The sequence below is a fragment of the Callorhinchus milii genome, unplaced genomic scaffold, assembly GCF_018977255.1.
Source record: "Callorhinchus milii isolate IMCB2004 unplaced genomic scaffold, IMCB_Cmil_1.0 Scaffold9, whole genome shotgun sequence".
NCBI lineage: Eukaryota > Metazoa > Chordata > Chondrichthyes > Chimaeriformes > Callorhinchidae > Callorhinchus > Callorhinchus milii.
The window spans coordinates 12,570,772-12,590,523 of NW_024704750.1; the positions used below are offsets into that span (position 1 = coordinate 12,570,772).

At 36.7% G+C, this 19,752-nt stretch overlaps 1 protein-coding gene across 1 annotated transcript in view; it reads left to right on the forward strand.

Moving 5' to 3' along the window:
- Positions 1-19,752, forward strand: part of LOC103178557 (neuronal PAS domain-containing protein 3) — a 328,481-nt gene that overhangs the window by 130,521 nt on the left and 178,208 nt on the right. The window contains exon 4 of the mRNA XM_007893378.2: positions 11,301-11,383. Within this exon, the coding sequence (XP_007891569.1) occupies positions 11,301-11,383 (83 nt within the window). The remainder of the gene's footprint in view (positions 1-11,300; positions 11,384-19,752) is intronic.

The window sequence follows — 19,752 nt, forward strand, 5'->3', positions numbered from 1 at the left end:
CCGGAGCCTCACTGCTGGAGGAGATGGTTTTACGAACAGTTACTTATTCATATCCATCAGTATAAACACAGTTTGTGTAAATCTCAGAGCGCTCTACCGTATGAGCTACTGAATGCTCCCAGGACATCCATTTTCTAATGAATTGTTTTCTAATGTTCTTTAATAACTAGTTGCACCATAGAAAAGAACTTGTACTTTTATAATGTCTTGTGCCTCAAATATCTTGAAGCACTTTACAGTAATTATCATTAGGTGTATTGGCTGTCTTTTATAGGCAAACGTGACAGCCATTTTGAACACAGCAAGCCTGTTAACGGCGAACTAAGTTGGAGGATTGTCGACCCAACACCAAGAGAAATTACCTTCTCTTTTTGAATAGCGTGATAGAATTTTTAACTAACACTTCAGGACAGGAAAATATACCTTGGTTTAACATCTCTGACAATGCAGCATTCCCCCCACCAAAATTGCGCTAAAGTGACAGCCCAGGCTAGCAGCTCATATTCAAACCTCACCAGCTGAGCAAAGATGACACTTCATGACATTAATAAACAAAGGCTAGCATTAGAAGCATAACCTATGAGTTTTGAGTTGAAAGGCTGGAAAGTGTATAGAAAACAGGTTGTTGATTTTAATCAAGATATAAGTTAGATTCTTTCTCAATATGTGAACATATTCTAAAATGTGATTAATTTCTGTGTACTGACTGCTTGCTCTACCAGATGGATAAACGTATGGGAACCAGTACTTAAAAGTGACTTTCGTCTTTATTTGTTTAAACCAGACTGAGGACAAGTAATATTATTATGCTCATGGAAAGCAGCCAAAAATATCCATCACATTTTTTNCTGCATGTGAATGTTGAAGTTATGCTTTGCATTACTGTAAGGACTGAGTTTCTTAAGGTCACAAAATGAGATTTGGTTGAATGATGTGAATGATTTGGTTTGTGAATTTTAGAGCACAATATTATGTCAAACATTTCTTTTAGAACATTCCATAAACCAAGTCAACTCATGAAAATAGATCCTTTGGAAACTATTGTTGTTTGCTTTCACTGCATTATACAAGCATTATGGCTTCTGGAAAATAACCAGATGAAACTGTAAAATTTTCACATTGGAGTGCCCTTGCATAAAACCAACAAATTGGATATGTAAAGGCACAAATTTAAGAACACAACACAAACAATACTGAAGATTTATGAACCATATGAAGAGGATAATATAAAACGATGTGGAGAAAAAGCAGAGAATTAGGATTCAAGTAGATGGTTCCAGTGGAGAAACTAGCATCAGCATAGGTGTGATGGGTGGAATTGATAGGGATAAGACACATGTCCACAGCACAATTACTAATTTTAGAAACGACATGTGAATTATATTATAAAGTTTGATTGCTTAGTCATAAAGCATTTTAAATGTTGCTATGGAGCGACATTTATTTGTGAATAAACAATGATGGGTAATAAACACAGCTAGGCAATAGCAAAAGGAATTTTCTAACACAGCACAAAATATTTTGCTCACATTTCTTTGTCAAGAAAAATCATGACACCTTCAGAAGTTTAAGACGTTGAAACAATATACCCCAAAACGTGCCTAGAGAGAAAGACAACATGAGGAGAAAGGTTAGTGTTCCCATTATTAGTATAGACATATGACAGATGTCACAGCTGTAAAAGTCCAGCGCCTTGGGCACGGCAGAACTGCAGGAATGGAGGCCATTTGTCCATTCCAGTGAGAGAGCCTGTGTGCGTGTTGTATGAAAGTGTCCTGTGAAGTCTTTTGTTAGTCAATGTAGGAAAGAGAATTCAGCAGTGAGTCGTTTTGGGTATGTTTATCTTCATACATCCAATATACTTTTCGAATTATCATTGAGGATCTGGGAGGGGTGGGGGACAAGGAGGTGGGGATGGGAAGACTGACTACCAAATGTGTGGTCAAAGAAGAAGAAGAATGTCTTAAGACTGACTTTAAAGGAGGTGAGAGAAAAGTTGCGACAAAGGGATTCTGTGATGGAGTTCCAGAGAGTGGGGAGAGAGAAAATAACATTGGGATCAAAGCAAGCAGTTAAATGAGATTAGTTTTTCCTGCATGTTTTTTTTATGTCAAAACAAAGACCTACGGAATTCTATGCATTAACTCAATTGCCATTTCAACAGTATTTTGGGCCAAAGGAGAGAAACGTATCAAGTTTATGCCTCCAGACTGTTGATGGGAAAAGATGGGCACATCACAGGTCCCTGGCTTTATTTATGTTGCAGTACCTCAGTTGATCAATGACACTGTTCATGGTTTTATTTATGTTGCGGTGGTAGCAACTGATCTGTGTACAGCTGTGTTGTGTGATCAGCAGGTTCAAATTGCACAAGTTAATAGTTTCCAATGACAATTGCCTGTCATTTTTGCACTGAAGGTTAAATATTTAATGAGCCTACTTTAACTAAGAATGTTTTGTATCTTGGGAATTGGGAAGAAAGTTAGGAGATGTGTCTTCTCTCACCCCACCCCCATTATTTTCAGTCGAATCATTGTCCAAGTTTTTTTNCACAATGGGTGAAATCAGTATGGCATTACTCTAATCATCAACAGCAACTTCCATTTATATAGTGTCCATCAAGCGGGTAGCATCTCGGAGCACTTAAATCATACATTATACAAGAAAATAAATCTCAACAACCTCAGTTTTCATTGTGGCCTGGGAGGGGTCAGACTCAACGTTTGTATTATGTATCCCTAGGAGAACATTGTGTAACTAGTAGTGTAGAAGAATTTTTAAAATTGAATCACAGCTATATATTTTTTTCATGGGTGAAGATTCCATTTTTAAGATTTACGAGTTTAGGTCCAAACTCTTTGCCCTTTATTTGTGGTGTTCGTCCTGATTGTGTAACAGATTTACTACCCGTTTTAAATGCCATGTTCACTTGCACAGAACTTTGACGTTCAATGTTTTTTACAGGATGAACAAGTCTAAAATCTGCTAGCCTTCAATCATGTCTGCAGAGACTGATAAATATTTTTACTTCTTTCATACTTTCATACAAGATGTCTCTTACTAGTATATTAACAGAATTTTTTTAAAAAAAGATGGTTTGAAAAATTAAGAAGCTTCCAGTTTCAGGATATTTATTTGAATAAGAAATGCAAATGTTGACCTGAAAGGAAAGTGAGAATGTGTTTACTATTGATGCTTGAGTATGTTCAGCAGCCATCTACTGCTTTTATGGTATCATTAATTATACTTAATGCTGGGACTCTCCAATAATGGTTGGCTAAGCTCTGAAAATTAAGTACAGAGTAGGCAGTTATAAAATTCACTGTAATGAGCTCTGGTGGGACAAAGTCTGTTAACTTTAAAATCACCTCAGGCCATTTTGTCTCAGTGTTGTTTTGTCAATCCATTTAAATGTTTGGGACTAAATAAAAGACGCACCTAGGGATGGTACACTAAGATAATTTAGAACTTAAAAAAAATACAGAAATGCTTTTGGCAAAAATGAATCTTGGATGGGGAAAACATAAATCTTGGTGCATAATTTAGCTTCTTGGCCTGGATGCAGTGGCAACTTTCTGATGTTGTTGAAAGATTGGGCTCAAGAACTCTTTTAATGCTGTCAAACATCAGGGATATTGTTGGAAAATAAATTAAATCTCGACTTTATAGCAATGTATCTGACATGTGGTTCTTCTTATTTATGCTATTTGGTGACAAAAATGGTGACATTTTCCAAGCTTTTGCATACATGGTGGTTAGTGGGAGGCTCAGCTATATTGTTGGTAATCATCCTGTCACAAATGATGAAGTGCTAGTGGTTTTCCCGCAACGACTTGCCATCCAGCCAGGTATGAAAGTTTTCTATATCTGACGATGGTGTGGCCCACAGGCACTTCAAAGTTGAAATCTATTTGTACTGGCAGCAATGAAACATGAGGTCTTAGAGTTATAAAATTGATAATGAACACAAGTATTCAGTCACCATATCTAATGCTAAAGTTGTCTTGGGGTTTGCCTGTCAACTGCTGTTGAATTAAAAATATTTTTCGTTGAAATTGAATTTGTTATACATTCTGTTCTGGTCATTGTAGTTTTCCCCTCAATTAATTTTTGCCATTCTGATCAGTACAAGGTCAGTGTAAAACACCAGCTGTCTGATTTTATTTTTTAAAAATCTAGGGATTTCATTCAAAATAGTTCAGCAGTAATTAATAAGTGATATATTTCTCACAATGTTTATCTCCCTATTTGAGATATTACCATGATTGCAAATGGCATGGTGTAATTATACCTGAAATGCACAGATTCATCTACATATTGAAGATCCTTAAGGGATAACTAGAATACATATTACAAGGAAGGCTTAATAACTCATGAATGACAAAGTAATGAGTGGGTCATGCGGTTCTTCCTTGGAAGTGAGTGGATAAAACCTTTCATTCTTTTTTTCATCCAGTATTAGTAGGGACTAATATAAATGTAGTGGCAGCTTTAAAACTCTTGTGTAGTTACATAAAAAACCTTCACCTTGTAAGAAGCATTGCCCATCATCTTGAAAATCTCTAGAAATGGAAATTTGGCAGCTATTTGGGTTGTTAAATTCCCAAACAAACAGATGTATTAAGCGGGCAATAAGAGCTATTGCCCTACAACTGAATAGTACCTGGAAAAATTAGATAATTCATTGAAAATTGGTTTCAGATTTCACACTATGACGTTAAATCCTAGCATTGTAACCAATGCTGTTATTTTAAAAAGGTGAAAATATATATTGTACATTATATTAAGTACACACACCTAGATTTATTGCACACTGTGTTCTATTGGAGCCATGTGCCACAATATTCAAAATTGAATTATTTTGGAAGAAAACTGTTTTATTGCCTGCTCTAATCAGTCAGCCTGGATATCCTGAATGTGGTTTGCACTGACTAGAAGATAATCCTCTCAACCTTGATATTACAAGCATACTACAAAGTGGCAAAGCTTGGTGTCCACGCCTTCCTCATGGTGCCAAACCTATGGAAATGCATAGAAGTGATTTTGGCAAGTGATGCTTCATAGTGAAGTGAACAGTTTGCTACTAGATCAAGGCAATGAAACTATGTGATGTAGCTCTCAGGACAGCATTGTTTCAAATAAACAGGCTTTATAAGGTGCAACATTTTTGTCATTCTGAAATTATAAGTTATGCAATGGAATTTTAAACTAAAAGATATCTGATTTGGGCTTGTATTCTCCATTAGTACTTGTATAAAATTTTGATTTGGTATTCAATATATTACAAATGTGATGATGTTTTCAACATCTGGTCACTCTTACACCCAAATTACCTTCTTCATTACTTTACTTCAATATTTATCATTCATTGTATAATTCTAATTGCAATTTTTAGCACAAGTAGTTATCTTACTTTTTTGTCATTAAATAACTTATACATCTGCCAGTTGTGAAAACCTTTGTGATCCTCTAAATCATAATTTGCCAACCAAATACCACAAGCCTGGAATATAGCTTACACTCCGATCTAAAATCATGATCCTGGGAAATAACATGTCTGTGAATTTTAAATTAATAGGCTTGTTATCGCTCACTCTTTTGCCTAAACAACAAACTTAGACTTTGTGCTTTCATACCTTCACTGAGGTCATTAATATATTTTTGAACAGCAGGGGTACTAGGCCTGATCCCTGGAGGACAGGGCTGGTTACAGCTGCCCAATTAGAGCTATTCCAGTTGATAACTACCTTCTGTTTCCTATTATCTTTCCAATTCATTATAACATTTACAATCTTTCTCCTTGATTTTAACCATGCCATAAGTCTGCTATGAGTAGGACTTTTAAATATTTTCTGAATATTTCTCAGAGTTGAGGTATATACTATTAACCCAATTACCAATATCCATCACCATCGATATATATGAAAGAATTTCAGTTTGTTAGCCATGGTTTGCTTTTTCTACATTTGTTAGCATAGAATTAGTGTATTGCAGTTTCTCTTATTGTATGATCTTGAATGGCTTATTTTATAGTATAATTCACCATAATATGTTTCTAACCAAATAGTTAAAATTAACAGACTTGTTATTTTCCAGGATCTTGATTTTAGATTGGAGTGTAAAGTATATTCAAGGCTTGTGGTATCATTCTTTTGCCCAGTGAGTAATATTCTTTTCAGTCACAGCACCACTTTTGCTTTCATTTAAGTACTGTACTCTGTGATGCATTCTACCTGTTCCTGATACTTTAATATTCAAGAACCCTACTTTTAATGTGAATTTCATAGGTGGCTTCAAACCTCTCTCACTTCTCCATCTACCAGATTGGGGATAATTAACAAAGTTTTCTATAATGAAACCCATTTGGATGTTTTAAAGGTTGCTGCATATATGTCAACTTCCACTTTCTCCCCCATGTCTTTATAGGATCTTTGCCCTTGAACACTTTGCCTGATAAACATACATCTTACTATGTGTCTATTACTTTCAAGCGCTTGGAGATATTGCCCCGCATGAAGCTTGCTAAATAAATGCAAGTTGTTGTTGTTATTTGCCCCATGCCCATTTTTCCTTTCATTAAACACACAGTATTTGTGTGTTTCTTTACTTTTTCCACATTTATTTCTGAGTTTGAAAAAGGAATGACTTGGGATCATATTTTTAAAGAAAAGTGAAACCTTATTTTTATTGAAATTTAGGATTTTAAGCTTCTCTTAGTAGTTCCCTTTCACCCATCTATAACATGTTGTTCGAAGAATCGAACCTGCTTTATCTACATGAAAGATTCAAACTGATTCTATTTTAACTCACGGTAATTAAAGTCACCCATAATAGTAACCTCCCTTTTCCCTTGTGCACTTCTTATTTGCTGGAATAATTCCATATCAATTTCTTCCTTTTTGCCCCGATGGTCTGTAGCAATTGCCAATTATTAACTTCCTTTCCTGCTGTCACAGGTAATAAGAATCAAAAGGTTCCTTTGCTAGTTTATTCATTTGTAGGCATATATTTGAGATATTTTTGTTCACAATCATTCATTCCTGATGAAAAGATGTAACGAATTGTGACATTCAATAGTTAGTTACTACCATGATTTTCCAATTGATATCCAAGAGTGATATTCCTCCTGTGGTAACCTGATCCTCTGCATGTTGTTTACTGGAATATGTGCTGTCCCCAAGTGTTCCCTCTCTCTGTTCTTTAGTGGTAGTGATGGGGAACTTTCACTGAGACGTGTGCAATTAAGTCAGCACATTACTCAATTTCCTCTTCATGAGTTGATAAGATATACACAATATACAATGTGCACTGTGCTAGACAGTGCACATTGGAACCTGGTCTTATACCCATCACAGTAGGTAACTTATGTAAAGTATTTCAGACCTACAAAATCATGCCTAGCCTTGTTAAAATATGCTTTGATGGTGAACAAGTAAGAGGACATACACAAACAAAGGAGGGCAAAGAGTGAAATAATCTTAGGCTTTCCAACCTGAATGCATTTAATGTGAAGGACTGTTTTGGGTACCGCATTACTTTTCCTTTATAAGGAGGCCAAGCTGTAAAATTACTAACACCCAGAAATTCGCACCAACAGTCCCTTTTTATATATTCATCTAAATAGTAATATATTGAAAGGAAACTACTGCAGTTATGTACGAGGCTTTTAAATTATCATATTGACCATCAAGTACAATATAGAAAAGAATGACAGCTGAATTATTTTTTCAGCGTTGAAGTTGACCACAAAAAGAATTGCCAAGTGTGTCAAGGATACAATTTCAAGTAGTTTAATTACAGAATGGAAAATTGGTAATCATTCGAGACAAGAAAATATATTTTTTCTCAATTACCCAGTTTAACGATGTATGATGATGGATCATAAATTTTTCCTTCTAAAGTGTTTGAAATATTGGAATACACAACAGTTTCCATTGAAATGAATTCAGCAGTGATGCAAAATAATCTGTAGAAGCTTGGTATTCAGTTTACCAAGGTGTCCTAGGGCCAATAATTATCTAAGGTGCATCAATTGTACTGTAATATTGAGCTTTTCAGTAGTGCTGCATTTGAAACTGCTTGAGAACACCAACACCATGTGATTGCCTTTGTTTTTCCAAGAACCAAATTTGCTCACTTTGGTTCTTCCAGAGGCATTTACAAATGTGCTGACAGATTGTCTGTCGGACATCAAGTCCTGGATGAGGGCAAATTTCCTACAGTTGAATGTGAACAAGTCTGAGGCCCTCCTGATTGGCTCGCGCCAGCGCCTCAACACCTCAAGCTCTGGCAACATCCTCCTCCATGGTTTCACACTACAACTCACCAAGCCAGTCAGGAACCTAGGTGTCTTGTTCGACCCTCAACAGTCTTCTCCCCTACATTCAAGCCATGACCCGCTCCGCCTTCCCTCACCTCCGTAACATTGCCACTACCTCACCCCTCAGGCCACTGAAACTCTTGTTCATGCTTTCATCACCTCCAGGCTCAACTATGCAAACTCCCTGCTTGTTGGCCTTCCCAACTTCTCCCTCCACAGGCTGCAGATAATCCAGAACTCTGCAGCCCGTGTCCTCTCCTCCACCAAACTCCATGACCCCATCTCCCCCACTCTCGCCCGACTTTACTGGCTCCCTATCCTTCAGAGGATCCAGTTCAAGATCCTGGTCCTCACATACAAAGCCCTGCATGGCCTCGCCCCACCCTACCTCTGCGACCTCCTAACCCCCTACCGTTCCCTCCATTCAGCCGGCTCTGGCCTGCTCCACGTCCCCCGACTCACCCATCCCACCAATGGCGGGAGAGCCTTCAGCCACTCTGCCCCCAACCTCTGGAAATCCATCCCCCAGTCACTCAGTCTCACCCCCTCCTTAGCCTCCTTCAAGTCCCACCTCAAGACCCTCCTCTTCGACCATGCCATCGGCCACTCCCTTCCCCTTTCCTCTCCCCTCCTGACCCCAGCTCGGGTCTGAAATACTGCACTCTGTCCAGCGCCTTGGGACATCCTCCCAATGTGAAAGGCACTATACAGATGTAATCTTGTTGTTTTGGTTTACTGCCCTGTGAGCCCTTTCAGCTAAGAGTTCTGTGATGGGGACTGCTCACAAACTTAATGGAACTCTTCCCTCATTTTTGAAACCCTCCTGCCTAGGTCAGTTCCATGATGAATAACCAGTTTGGCGTTATAGTGGATAATGTTTGATGTCCATGGAACTAACTTCCTGCATGGATTGTTATCATAAACCTTTTGAGATTTTCTATTGCAAAGGCATAGGAAAAAGCTAATAATTTTGGCTATTAATGTATGGTAGCCTCCAATATCTTCAGGAAGATAGATTGCAGAAAAGAATATTGAGAGCAAAAGACCCTGGGTTGGGAGAATTGTGAAACTCTTTAGCTGAATAATTAGCTGAGTAGTGCACAGTAAAGTTGAACTTAAAAAGAAAGGAGAAAATAGTTAAATTTGAATCATAACAGAATTTTTTATTTCTTTAGTATGGAATTCAAAGTTCTAATTCTTGTTCTGTCAACTACCTCAGTCATATTACACGTCGAGTCACTTTTATTCAAAACTAAAGCGATATAGACCGTTGACTTCAGTAAGATAGGAATGTGTTGCAAAAAACATCACACTTCAATAAAAATAACAGGTTTGGAATGATGAAAAGAAATCAAACGCATTTCTCTCTAATGTTTTGATTTCCTGTATAAACTCAGCGACCACTTCAGTTAAGCATATTAATAGCCATCATCTCTTATCTACAGTTTTAGATGGAGAAACTGTCTGTTTCTTTACCTCATTATTACTCTTAGCTCCATTACTAAGCCTTTAACAGTTTGGACATTTCTTTCTATTAAACTTATTTATGGAGCCATTAAGCTTACCCTTGTCTTTCCCAAAAAATATTAATGGAATGGTATGAGGCTTATAATGTGGATGTAAGGACAGTTCATGTTCTCGTGTTAGCTGAACGTTTTTAATCTCGGTGTGTATGGTAAATTGTACCGTATTTGCTGAAAGTTCTAGTTTCTAAAGACCACATTCTGAAACATTTAATTAGAAGAATAAAAGTTACTTCTAAATACTTGAATATTTATTTTGTATAAATAAATAATGATCTTGTCACCATCTATTTTGTATATGAACTTCCTTGATGTTATTCTTACTGCCAAATAGAATTAATCATTCAGGTAGCCTTTATGAAATGCACTAAATGAACCACAAGTGTGAAACTGTTTAGCTTGTCATATAAATTGGTGTTAAAACAATGAAGAATGTTTTAGTCATAAAGGAAGACATTCAGTCACAAATTTAACCTGACCATAATATCTGAATGGGACACATTTTAACATATTAAAGGAGCTACTAGCCTTGGGCTGGAATAGTTTGCATTCCTACCAATCATTAATACTGCAATCTGTCAAATTGATTTTTAGTTTAAAACAAATTAAGCATCAACTTGAGCTTCTTGGGCTCTTTGAGAGCTGCCATTTTCAAGGCTGAAGGAAGTATGTTGGCTCATGTTCGCCTGCTGTCTGATCATATTTTGAGGGCTCACATTTTATAAAAGTAGACAAGAGGGATCACTATATCTGATCCAGAGCCAACAGATAGATGAGGTCACGATCTGGATTAGATTTGCTTTTTTGATCCTAATTTTTATTGTCTTACAATTCCAAAATAGAAAATGGGATGAGGCTCAAATTTGCATGCAAATTGTTTTCTTATACAGGCAAACTTTTTAGCAATAGAAGTTCTCTCTTTGGCTGAATTTTACTAAACGTCATAGAATTATACAGCACAGACGGAAGCCATTCGGCCCATTGTGTCTGTGCCAGCTATTGAAAGAGATATCCTAATTAATCCCACTCCCCTGCTCTCTCCCCATAGCCTTGCAAATTTGTCCTCCCCAAATAGTACCTCCTTGTACTCAATGTACCACACACCATCTTTATTCCTTGTGGATATGGGAAGCTCAGTTATCTGTAATGCATTAATTGGTGTTTTCTAAACTGTGGTCCAAGTGAAAAAATGACCTTTATTCGTTAAAGGTCTCAGGCACTGCCTCTGAAAAGAGTTTCTCCCTGTGTTCTGGCCAACAACCCCAGATGAAATTGGTCATTCACTTCATGGTTAATTTGGGGACTTTGATGTGTGCACGTTTGCCTACAAATACACAGTACCTACTTTACAGTAAAGCTGTGAAGCATTTTGAAACTTTTTTATGATGTGAAAAGGCACTATATCAAATGCAAGGATTGTTATTATTAAATCTTAGAATGTTTTTTTTTATATTTAGCTATAGGAGCCCAACGCAGGAGGAGCCCAAGTTCCACGGCGATTGAAGTGTTTGAAACGCATTTGGGCAGCAATATTCTACAGGTAAGTGACAGAACCTACTGGGATTATTTATATCCTTGACAAAGTTTGCTAAATTGGTTGGAAATTTTTTTATTGAAAACTTGTTTGGAGAGGTGTCCAAAAGTGTGCTGGTAAAGGCAATTTAAAGGATTACACGTAAAATATTGGCGTACTTTAAATATGAGCTGTTTTGGTTTGTTATTACAACAACTGGACATTGCTATTTGATTAAAGCACAGCAAAAGAATACTCATTAGAATGTAATGCCTTTTGAACTTGAACTTGTATAACATTTTGTTGCAAATAATTATTACATTTAATATGTGTGCTGACACTATACATTTAAAATGAGCACTTAAGGAATGCATTTTTGTTAATCATACAAAAACTTTGATTAATGTTATGTATAAATTCCCCAGGGAAGCAACATTGAATGGATTAATTATTATTTCATATTATCTCCTCTTTTGCTCATCACAAAATAATAAATGCTGTATAAAAGTTACCCATTGGCATTCATATGATTTGTCAAATAATCTTTATAACTTAGTAAAACAAAGCTGTACAAATATGCCCCTTATTGCCTAAATTGTGCTTTAACCCAGAATTCTGCCCCTAACTATCTCTAGGTTGAACAAGTATTTTAATGGAAGAGAAAAAAATCTTAGCATCGCATTCCCTAGTGTTCATATTCATGTTAATGAACTAAGTGTTTTTGAACTATTTGGGGCATATTTATTTTTAGCTTGTATAAACACAGTCTCTTACAGTTATTGAACTATATCTGATCACTCTCATTATTGGTACGATAATAGAAGATTAGCAGTTGACCACTTTTAGATATATTATCACGTTTCAGTTGGTACCTAGGTGGCAAGTTACTCAAAACAAAACCGATTTTGAAATAATTCAAGTTCACTCATGTTTTTGAGTTGATGTGACAAACTTTTAACACATTTGTTCTAATAAGATTGTTTTTCTCTTGATTGATAAACTTCAATAAATAATTCAGAAAAATGCAATCTGTACCACCTATGTTCTACTCTTTTGTTTTTGAATTCAGTTGAAGTTGTGCAGACAACATCCCAATGATTTGTAAGATTAAATGCATGACCGAATTTGGGGCTTAATCTAGCCCAAGCAAATGAGGTGAATTTCTTCTCTCTCACGCACTGATATTTTTTAAAGGCTGTTACTGAGCTTACTAAGGTTTTTGTACCTGCTACCTGTTAGGGTTTGAGCTGTGCAAGAAATGTTGAGAACTGTAAATAATCTACATGTACATTATAGAGGTATGAGCTATTTTTAACATGATATCCTAAAATGCTAGTTAGGTGTTAATTGCCTTACTGAAATGGTACACCATGTTTACATGTCTACTTTGTTGGAAAGCAGTGATTTTCATTAAAGAGAAAAAAACCTAACAGACTATTTTTGAGATGATGTGACAAACTTTTAACACATTTGTTCTAATAAGATCAGAAAATGTACTTTTTTATCACAGAATTTTTTTTCTAAGTGTTATATTCTGTGAAACGCTTTGAGACGTCTAGAAGACGTGAAGATAGCTATATCAAATACAAGGGTTATTATTATTATAAAGAAAAATCACATTTTATATGGTACACTGCATTCTCCCACTAACACTCACATTTGCCATTCTTGCAATGATTACGTCTTTTATTGAAAGCAGTAAATCATGCTCGGGTGGATAGACAAAGTTATCCAGTACCTTGGCCAAGTAGGTCTGTCAATACCTGCTGTTCAGTTACACGGACTAATCCAATCCTTGCAATTGTGGCATGGATTGTTGGATGGAGATCAGGAGGGTTTGTTTCCCTTTGCCAATGTAAGAAACATTGTGGCCAACTGTCTGCCTTACTATCACCCCAGGAGAGAGTGATTAATTTAACACAAGTCAGACTTGGGATCTTTTTGGTCTTTGTAAGATGCTTCTGCCCCAAATTTCACTTTTACCTCCTGAGCCATTGGGAAAATGTTCTACAATTTAATGCAAGGGTCTTATATAAGGCATTTACAAAATTATTTCTAAGTAGCAAATCCAGATGTTACCAATCGGGGAAGTCTTGGAAAATATGTATTATGATGTGCACTCTGCACAACATCATTGACTCCCGAATTTCAATGCTAATGCAACATAGTGTCAATACCAAACTGGATGTCAATTAAATCCAATCCATGAGTGGTGCTCGGGATAACATTGATAGCAACAATGCATTTGGTGGCTAAGCAATCAGAACAGTTTAAAATTAATTGCGTTTAAAATGTAATTATTGTGCTGTATCATAGATTTAGTCACCTGCCTTTCCTTATTCTTCCCTTCATAGATGCGTTTCATTCATTTGATTTGTATTTCTTCCCACTTTCATCTGTAGTACAAGTTATTTCCTGGAATGTTTCATTGAGCTAACGAAAAGTATTTAAATTTCACTAGATTCTGTGATTGAGGGTTAGTGGATTGTCCAATAAAAGGTATCCTCTGCAGTCATGTACTATACTTAAGATATGACATTCCAATTGTTCTATTAATTACAGGCTTGTGCTAGTAAATGTGTTATACAGCAGGTGGTTGTAGTTGTCAGCAGGTCAAGTTGAGGGGATTCATAATTAACATCAGTATATACTGGAAGTCTGGTGAGGCGTGGCCTTTTCAGGAAGGACTTGTTCCCCGCAAATTGTCCCCATTAATCTTCAGTTAAATAGATTGTGGAAAGTTTGGGAATGACATTTAAAAGAGCCTGCTCTAGTGTGATTAATACAGGTAAAATGAACTAATAATGGACGCAAAGCAGACATTACTTTCCTTTTTAACAGTATTAGTAAATCATGGTTTTAAAATATGCATTTTATTAAATGTGTAAAATCCTTTGTATCAACTGCCATAGACGCATACTGCTAATTGTTACAAAATACTCTTCTTCATTCTATTATTATTACTGCATAAACTACTGATAAATTGTCACTCCAAGGGAAAGGGACTCAGTGACGAGTTATCTGGAGTGGCGAGTTAGGCATATGTATAAATATATAAATAAATGTGGCCAGGATATTGACAGTGTGATGACTTTAATAGCGACAAGTTAAACCAGGATTAAGTTAGAAGGAGTTTGCTGTATATGTAATGTTGAAAATTACATAATATATCGTGATGTTTTGCTTAATTTATTGGCAGTCATTTTTATTACTACGATAAACTTATATCTAGAATCCAAGTTCTGTTTTCTCAGCCTTGCCAATGTTCCAGTGAATGTAACCCCATTGTGCAAAATCATACTCTAATATAGCTCTACTTCTTGAAGCATTTATGATGAAATGAAGGGGTTGCTTAGGGCTGGAAAAAAAATCCCAGTACATCAAGGTTTTTGTTCTGCTGGGGTTTAAAATTGAAAAATTAACTTCAAAGCCATATTCGGGACCATTCTTTTTCGTCTGATCCTGAATACATTTCCTGTAATCACAGTCTGCAACAATCACCTTTGTGGTCTGAAATGGTAGCCATTCCTTGGAAGCGTTCTGTTTGTTTTTGTGGTGAAATTATTAAGCATATAAAAGACTTTGTTGTACCCCAGCATCATTATTGGATGATGGATTTTGCACTCCAGATTCTCCATAAATTACGAGCGATGCCCTTAAAAGTCATCCCCTTGGTACATGCCCAAGATGTAGCAGATGGGTAGTTTATTCTCAAATACAAATCAATGCTGTTTATTGCACAAAATATCAGACACATCCCCACTGGTAAATTTGTTATTGTTAAGCATTCTGCTGCCAAACCAAATTAATTAAAGTAACAGTCACATCAGTTCATGGTAAAGAAAGAGCATGATCTTCAAAAAAAATTCGGGCGGAGGGATTTATGAATATATCGATAATATCAGTTCCACTGATATAATTAAGCAAAATCACCAACAAATTACCTTTGCCACTTTTAACCTATCATTTGTTTGATGGACAAATATTTTGGGGTCTATTTGTGTTGTGATGTGTGGGGGTGGAAGCAATCAGTTTTATTATAACAGTTATGCAAGATATTCTTCATGATTTAATCTTGGCATAAAAATCAATTAGAGTGCCATAAAAATAGGGGCCAAGGTACTTGATCATGTAAACTTTGGTCGCATTATAAGGGAGCCATTTAGGCTATTTAGTTTTCCTCCACTCGGCTATATATGTAAACCCGATTCCCCAAGCATCCCCCAGTTCCTTTTCTCCTTTAGTCATTTTCGGTTGTCTTGTCTGGTACACCTGAAAAAATTAATCTGGTCTATTTGGTCAAGTATATATTTGTTAAATGCTTTGAAACTTTATTTTACATGAATAGTATTATTTAAGGTTATGCACATTATTATTGTCCTTGAGATCATGATGCTGTCTTGATTCATTATAAAAATATGTACTTATGCTATGGAAATGTGCTATTCAAGGCAGACTGGGCTATCATGGAAAAAGTGGTCTGAATACTGAGTCACCTGGTTGCTAAAGTGTCCACAAGATGAGGCTGTGCTGTATCTATTTTTAATTAGAATACAGGAACAATTGAGAGGATGTTTAATAGATAGTGAAAGTGCTTGTTTCATTCAAAGAAAGATTAAACTTCATTAGCAGAATTTCTTTGTTAAGCATTCCAAATTAGTGGAATAGTCTATCCATTATGTCTAACCAGTGTAATTTCTGGCATATTAAGTTCTTGATTGCTATATCTACATAAAATGATTTTTAAGGTATATTTTGTGCTCCTCATATAAATTTGAGGCTCAGATGATCTGACCACAGGAAAACTCTCTTTTGAGTAGATCACGTGAGATATTCATCCTGTGCTTGATTGAGTAAAGGTTGAATTCAACTTCTCCCAGTGCTGCTGTATATCATGTGAATCTGCTTCATTCCTTGACTGGCTGCCTGGGAAACAATACAAAGCACCATAAAAAGCACACAAACAGCTACACAGCAAAAAAAAACAATCATTTCAAGCAAGAGCATTATATGTTTTGCTGTCAATTCCAGACCCAGCGATCCACAATCATCACTGAACCTTTACTGGTAGCCAAAAACTGAATTTCACCCGTTTCCTGCCCCAAGCTTGGGGGTGTTGTTAAGTGCTCTGAGACGCTACCCTGTGTGCAGGGTGCTATATACGTGCATGTTGTTGTTGTTGTGTGTTTTTTTAAAAAAGACATCAGGACTGAAGCCTGAAACACATTTTAATTAAACTGAGTTCACAATCTTCAGAAATAATTTTATTTCTCTCTTACATTCAGTTCAAAGCAATTTGGATGAACTGTCCTGGATAACCAGTTCACTGCTATTCAGGTGAATATTTGATCATCAAATAGTACTCGATTGCATAGGATCATTGCAATTGGCATCATACAGAATCTAACCAAATCTTTTGGCTCTTTATGGCTGCTGTGGCTTCCTTCCAAGGTAGGACTATCCGGTACAAAAGTGTGCAGTTGAGGTCACAACTCATCCAAAAATTCAACAAATATGAATTGGAGCCTCAGTGGGAGAAGCTTTTTGTGTATTGTTATGAACTGACACTGCTAAGTTCTTCCAGACCAGAGGTGGAAAGCACATGTTTCCATATCTTACTACATTCCTCTTTATGTTCTTAAAGCATGAAAAAAACAAAGTAACCTGAGAATCTCTGATGACTTTGTTTTTCTCATGCTTTAAGAACACAGACTTTGGCTGCTTGAGGGGGATTGAAAGAGCATGAGTAGTATCTCTAGGGATTTGAGTTTCTGTTGGAGTTTATAGAGTATGCCAGGGATCTGAAGATAATGGTGAAATTAGTGAAGTAGGATTTTTTTTATCAAATCACAATTTATTCATGTTTGCTGGCTATCTCTTGAAAGGGCATAGGTTGGTTTATTTGTAGCAGCTTGCCAACTTTTGAGATTTCTTTCAAATGCCAAGTTGTGAACATACTTGAGGCAACCCTGGGGCATTTTCAGTGAGTTGCAAGCTTCCCTCCAGGCAATGAGGATAACTGACACTGTGGAATACTTTTGGATTCTAATTGGCAACATCTCAGTCACTGAAGGCCAGTTTATTAAGGTGGTTTGGAAGTGTGTGTGTGGGAGGGGTTGGGGGGGGTGTCTGACTCCAACATCAGCCATGGATTTTGGATTGGCTGAAGCTGTTAATTCTTTGCTTGTAACCAACATTAAGTAGGGAGACTTTATATTGTGATATTTTATTCAACGCCAATTTGTTGGTAATTACACCATCTCTGAAGTGTTTGTGAAGAAAATTGTGGGAATCTTAGAAAAGTTAATATTAGAGGAGTGGATATAGAATGCTCTGTGTTTATAATAATAATAATAATAATAATCCTTGCATTTGATATAGCGCTTTTCACGTCGGGAGGACGTCCCAAAGCGCTTCACAGAATATATTGTAAAGTGAATTGACTGCATATTTGTGGGCGAACGCGGCAGCCAATTGCGCACAGCAATGTCCCACAAACAGTCGTGGATTGAAAATGACCAATTTATTATTGTTTTTTTTTGGAGGGATTATTATTAGGCGTGTGGAGTAAGGAAACTTGCCCAAGGTTTCGCTCTGCCTGGAATTGAACTCAGGTCTCCCACTTGCAAAGCGAGTGCTCCAACCACTGAGCTACAGGACTCTACATTGCCACCTTAATCTGTCCATTTAGCATCCCACATCCTCAAGAAGGAGTACCAGAGTGAGCTGACACAAGCTCAATCTATTCCTCTTGTGCAGTATGCACTTCTGATCCTGTAGAGTTTTTGATTTTGATATCCACACAGCAGATTGTATTGAACAGGATTCCACTGCAAATTGTTTTTTTAATAGAAACGGAGCGCATTTGAGCTGGAATCTGTATTACTGATTTGCTTTTAAACAATGAAGACCCACTAATGCCTTACCATTATAGCTGACTGAAGCAGGAAATCCAGTAATATGTCATTTCTTTTCAATGAAGAATGCTGAAAGAAAATTGCACTTCTTAAAGCTATTTGTTGACCATTTCGTTGTCCTCCTGCTGAGGGTTGTCATTTTCTTCGTCAGTCGACTGTATTGATTTCGACAGCTGCAATAGGTCTTTAACAGGAATGGTGAGCTATCTTCAGTATGTAGATTTGGAAGGGCAAGGTTCTTTCTCCTTGCATTCATCCACTTATTTATATACGTGGAGTAAGTTCTGCAACTTGATTTTGTGACAGATTGCGGATAAACCTTGCTCTGAGACGTAGGGAGGGGGAGAATTGCCTGTTTTTTCAGGTAATTTATTGCCACTTAGAAACATAGTTAAGCTGCTTACCATGACAAAAACTGGTATCAAAGATGTAAAATGCATAATACCGGTAGGCAGGTAACCCATGATTAATTGTTAAAGAAAGTGGTTTTGATTTTGGAGAAATCACACAAAATGGAAATGCACAATCTTTCCTCTAGAAGTATAGATTTGTAAAATGCTTTTAAAATTAATTTAAACAAAAGATAAAATATAAATAATATTTGTAATGTAGTGACTCTGTTTTCTAGCTATCAGGAAAAAGTAAATATGTTTTGGTTATTTACTTTGAACTTGCACCAAATATTGCTTCCCCCCTCTCCCCCGCAACAACAATAATTTACACTGTTATATAGTACCTTTCCCATTGGGAGAACATTTCAAAGAACTTTATGAAGGCTGAGTTGAAGGAAGCAGTAGCTGAGGGAGTTGGGTGCAAGGAGGTGCACTGTTACATTTGGATATAAAGGTATCCATTTCTATTTTGAATTTTCTTTCAATACAAAATTATCTTTGTTTTAATTGCAATATTTTCACAAATCTCTCCACGGTCTTTGCCGCACCCTACCTCAACGACCACCTACAATTATTAACCACCTGGCTGCTCCTGGCACTCAGCAAATACCAGCCTGCTTCATGCCCCGCCCTATCTGCCCCACAATCGGCAGGAGGCCTTTCAGCCATTCTGCCCCGCTCTCTTGAACTCCATCCTGGAATCCCTTCAACTCGCTTCTTCCCTCACCTTGTTCAAAGCCTGTCTCGAGACTTCCTGCTTTTAATGCACGTTTGGTCATCTTTCACCTCCCCCTTCAGCTTCCATCCTCACTTCAGCTCAGCGAGCAGTGTTGAGAGTATTGAGATGTCCTCCTGACCTGAAAGACCATATAAAAATAAATTGTATTGTATCATCCATGACCTCAATTTGTGGATCCTGTAGATTTTGAAATTGTAATAATAATTGCCACTGCAATGACTAACCAAGTAGTTGAAAGTAAATTCTACAATTGCTAATAGTCTGAGTTCAAAAGTCGGCAAAAAATCAAATAAAATACTGGTTTAGTTAAACTTTTTGCCACCACAAAATTGTATTTAAATACTTAAT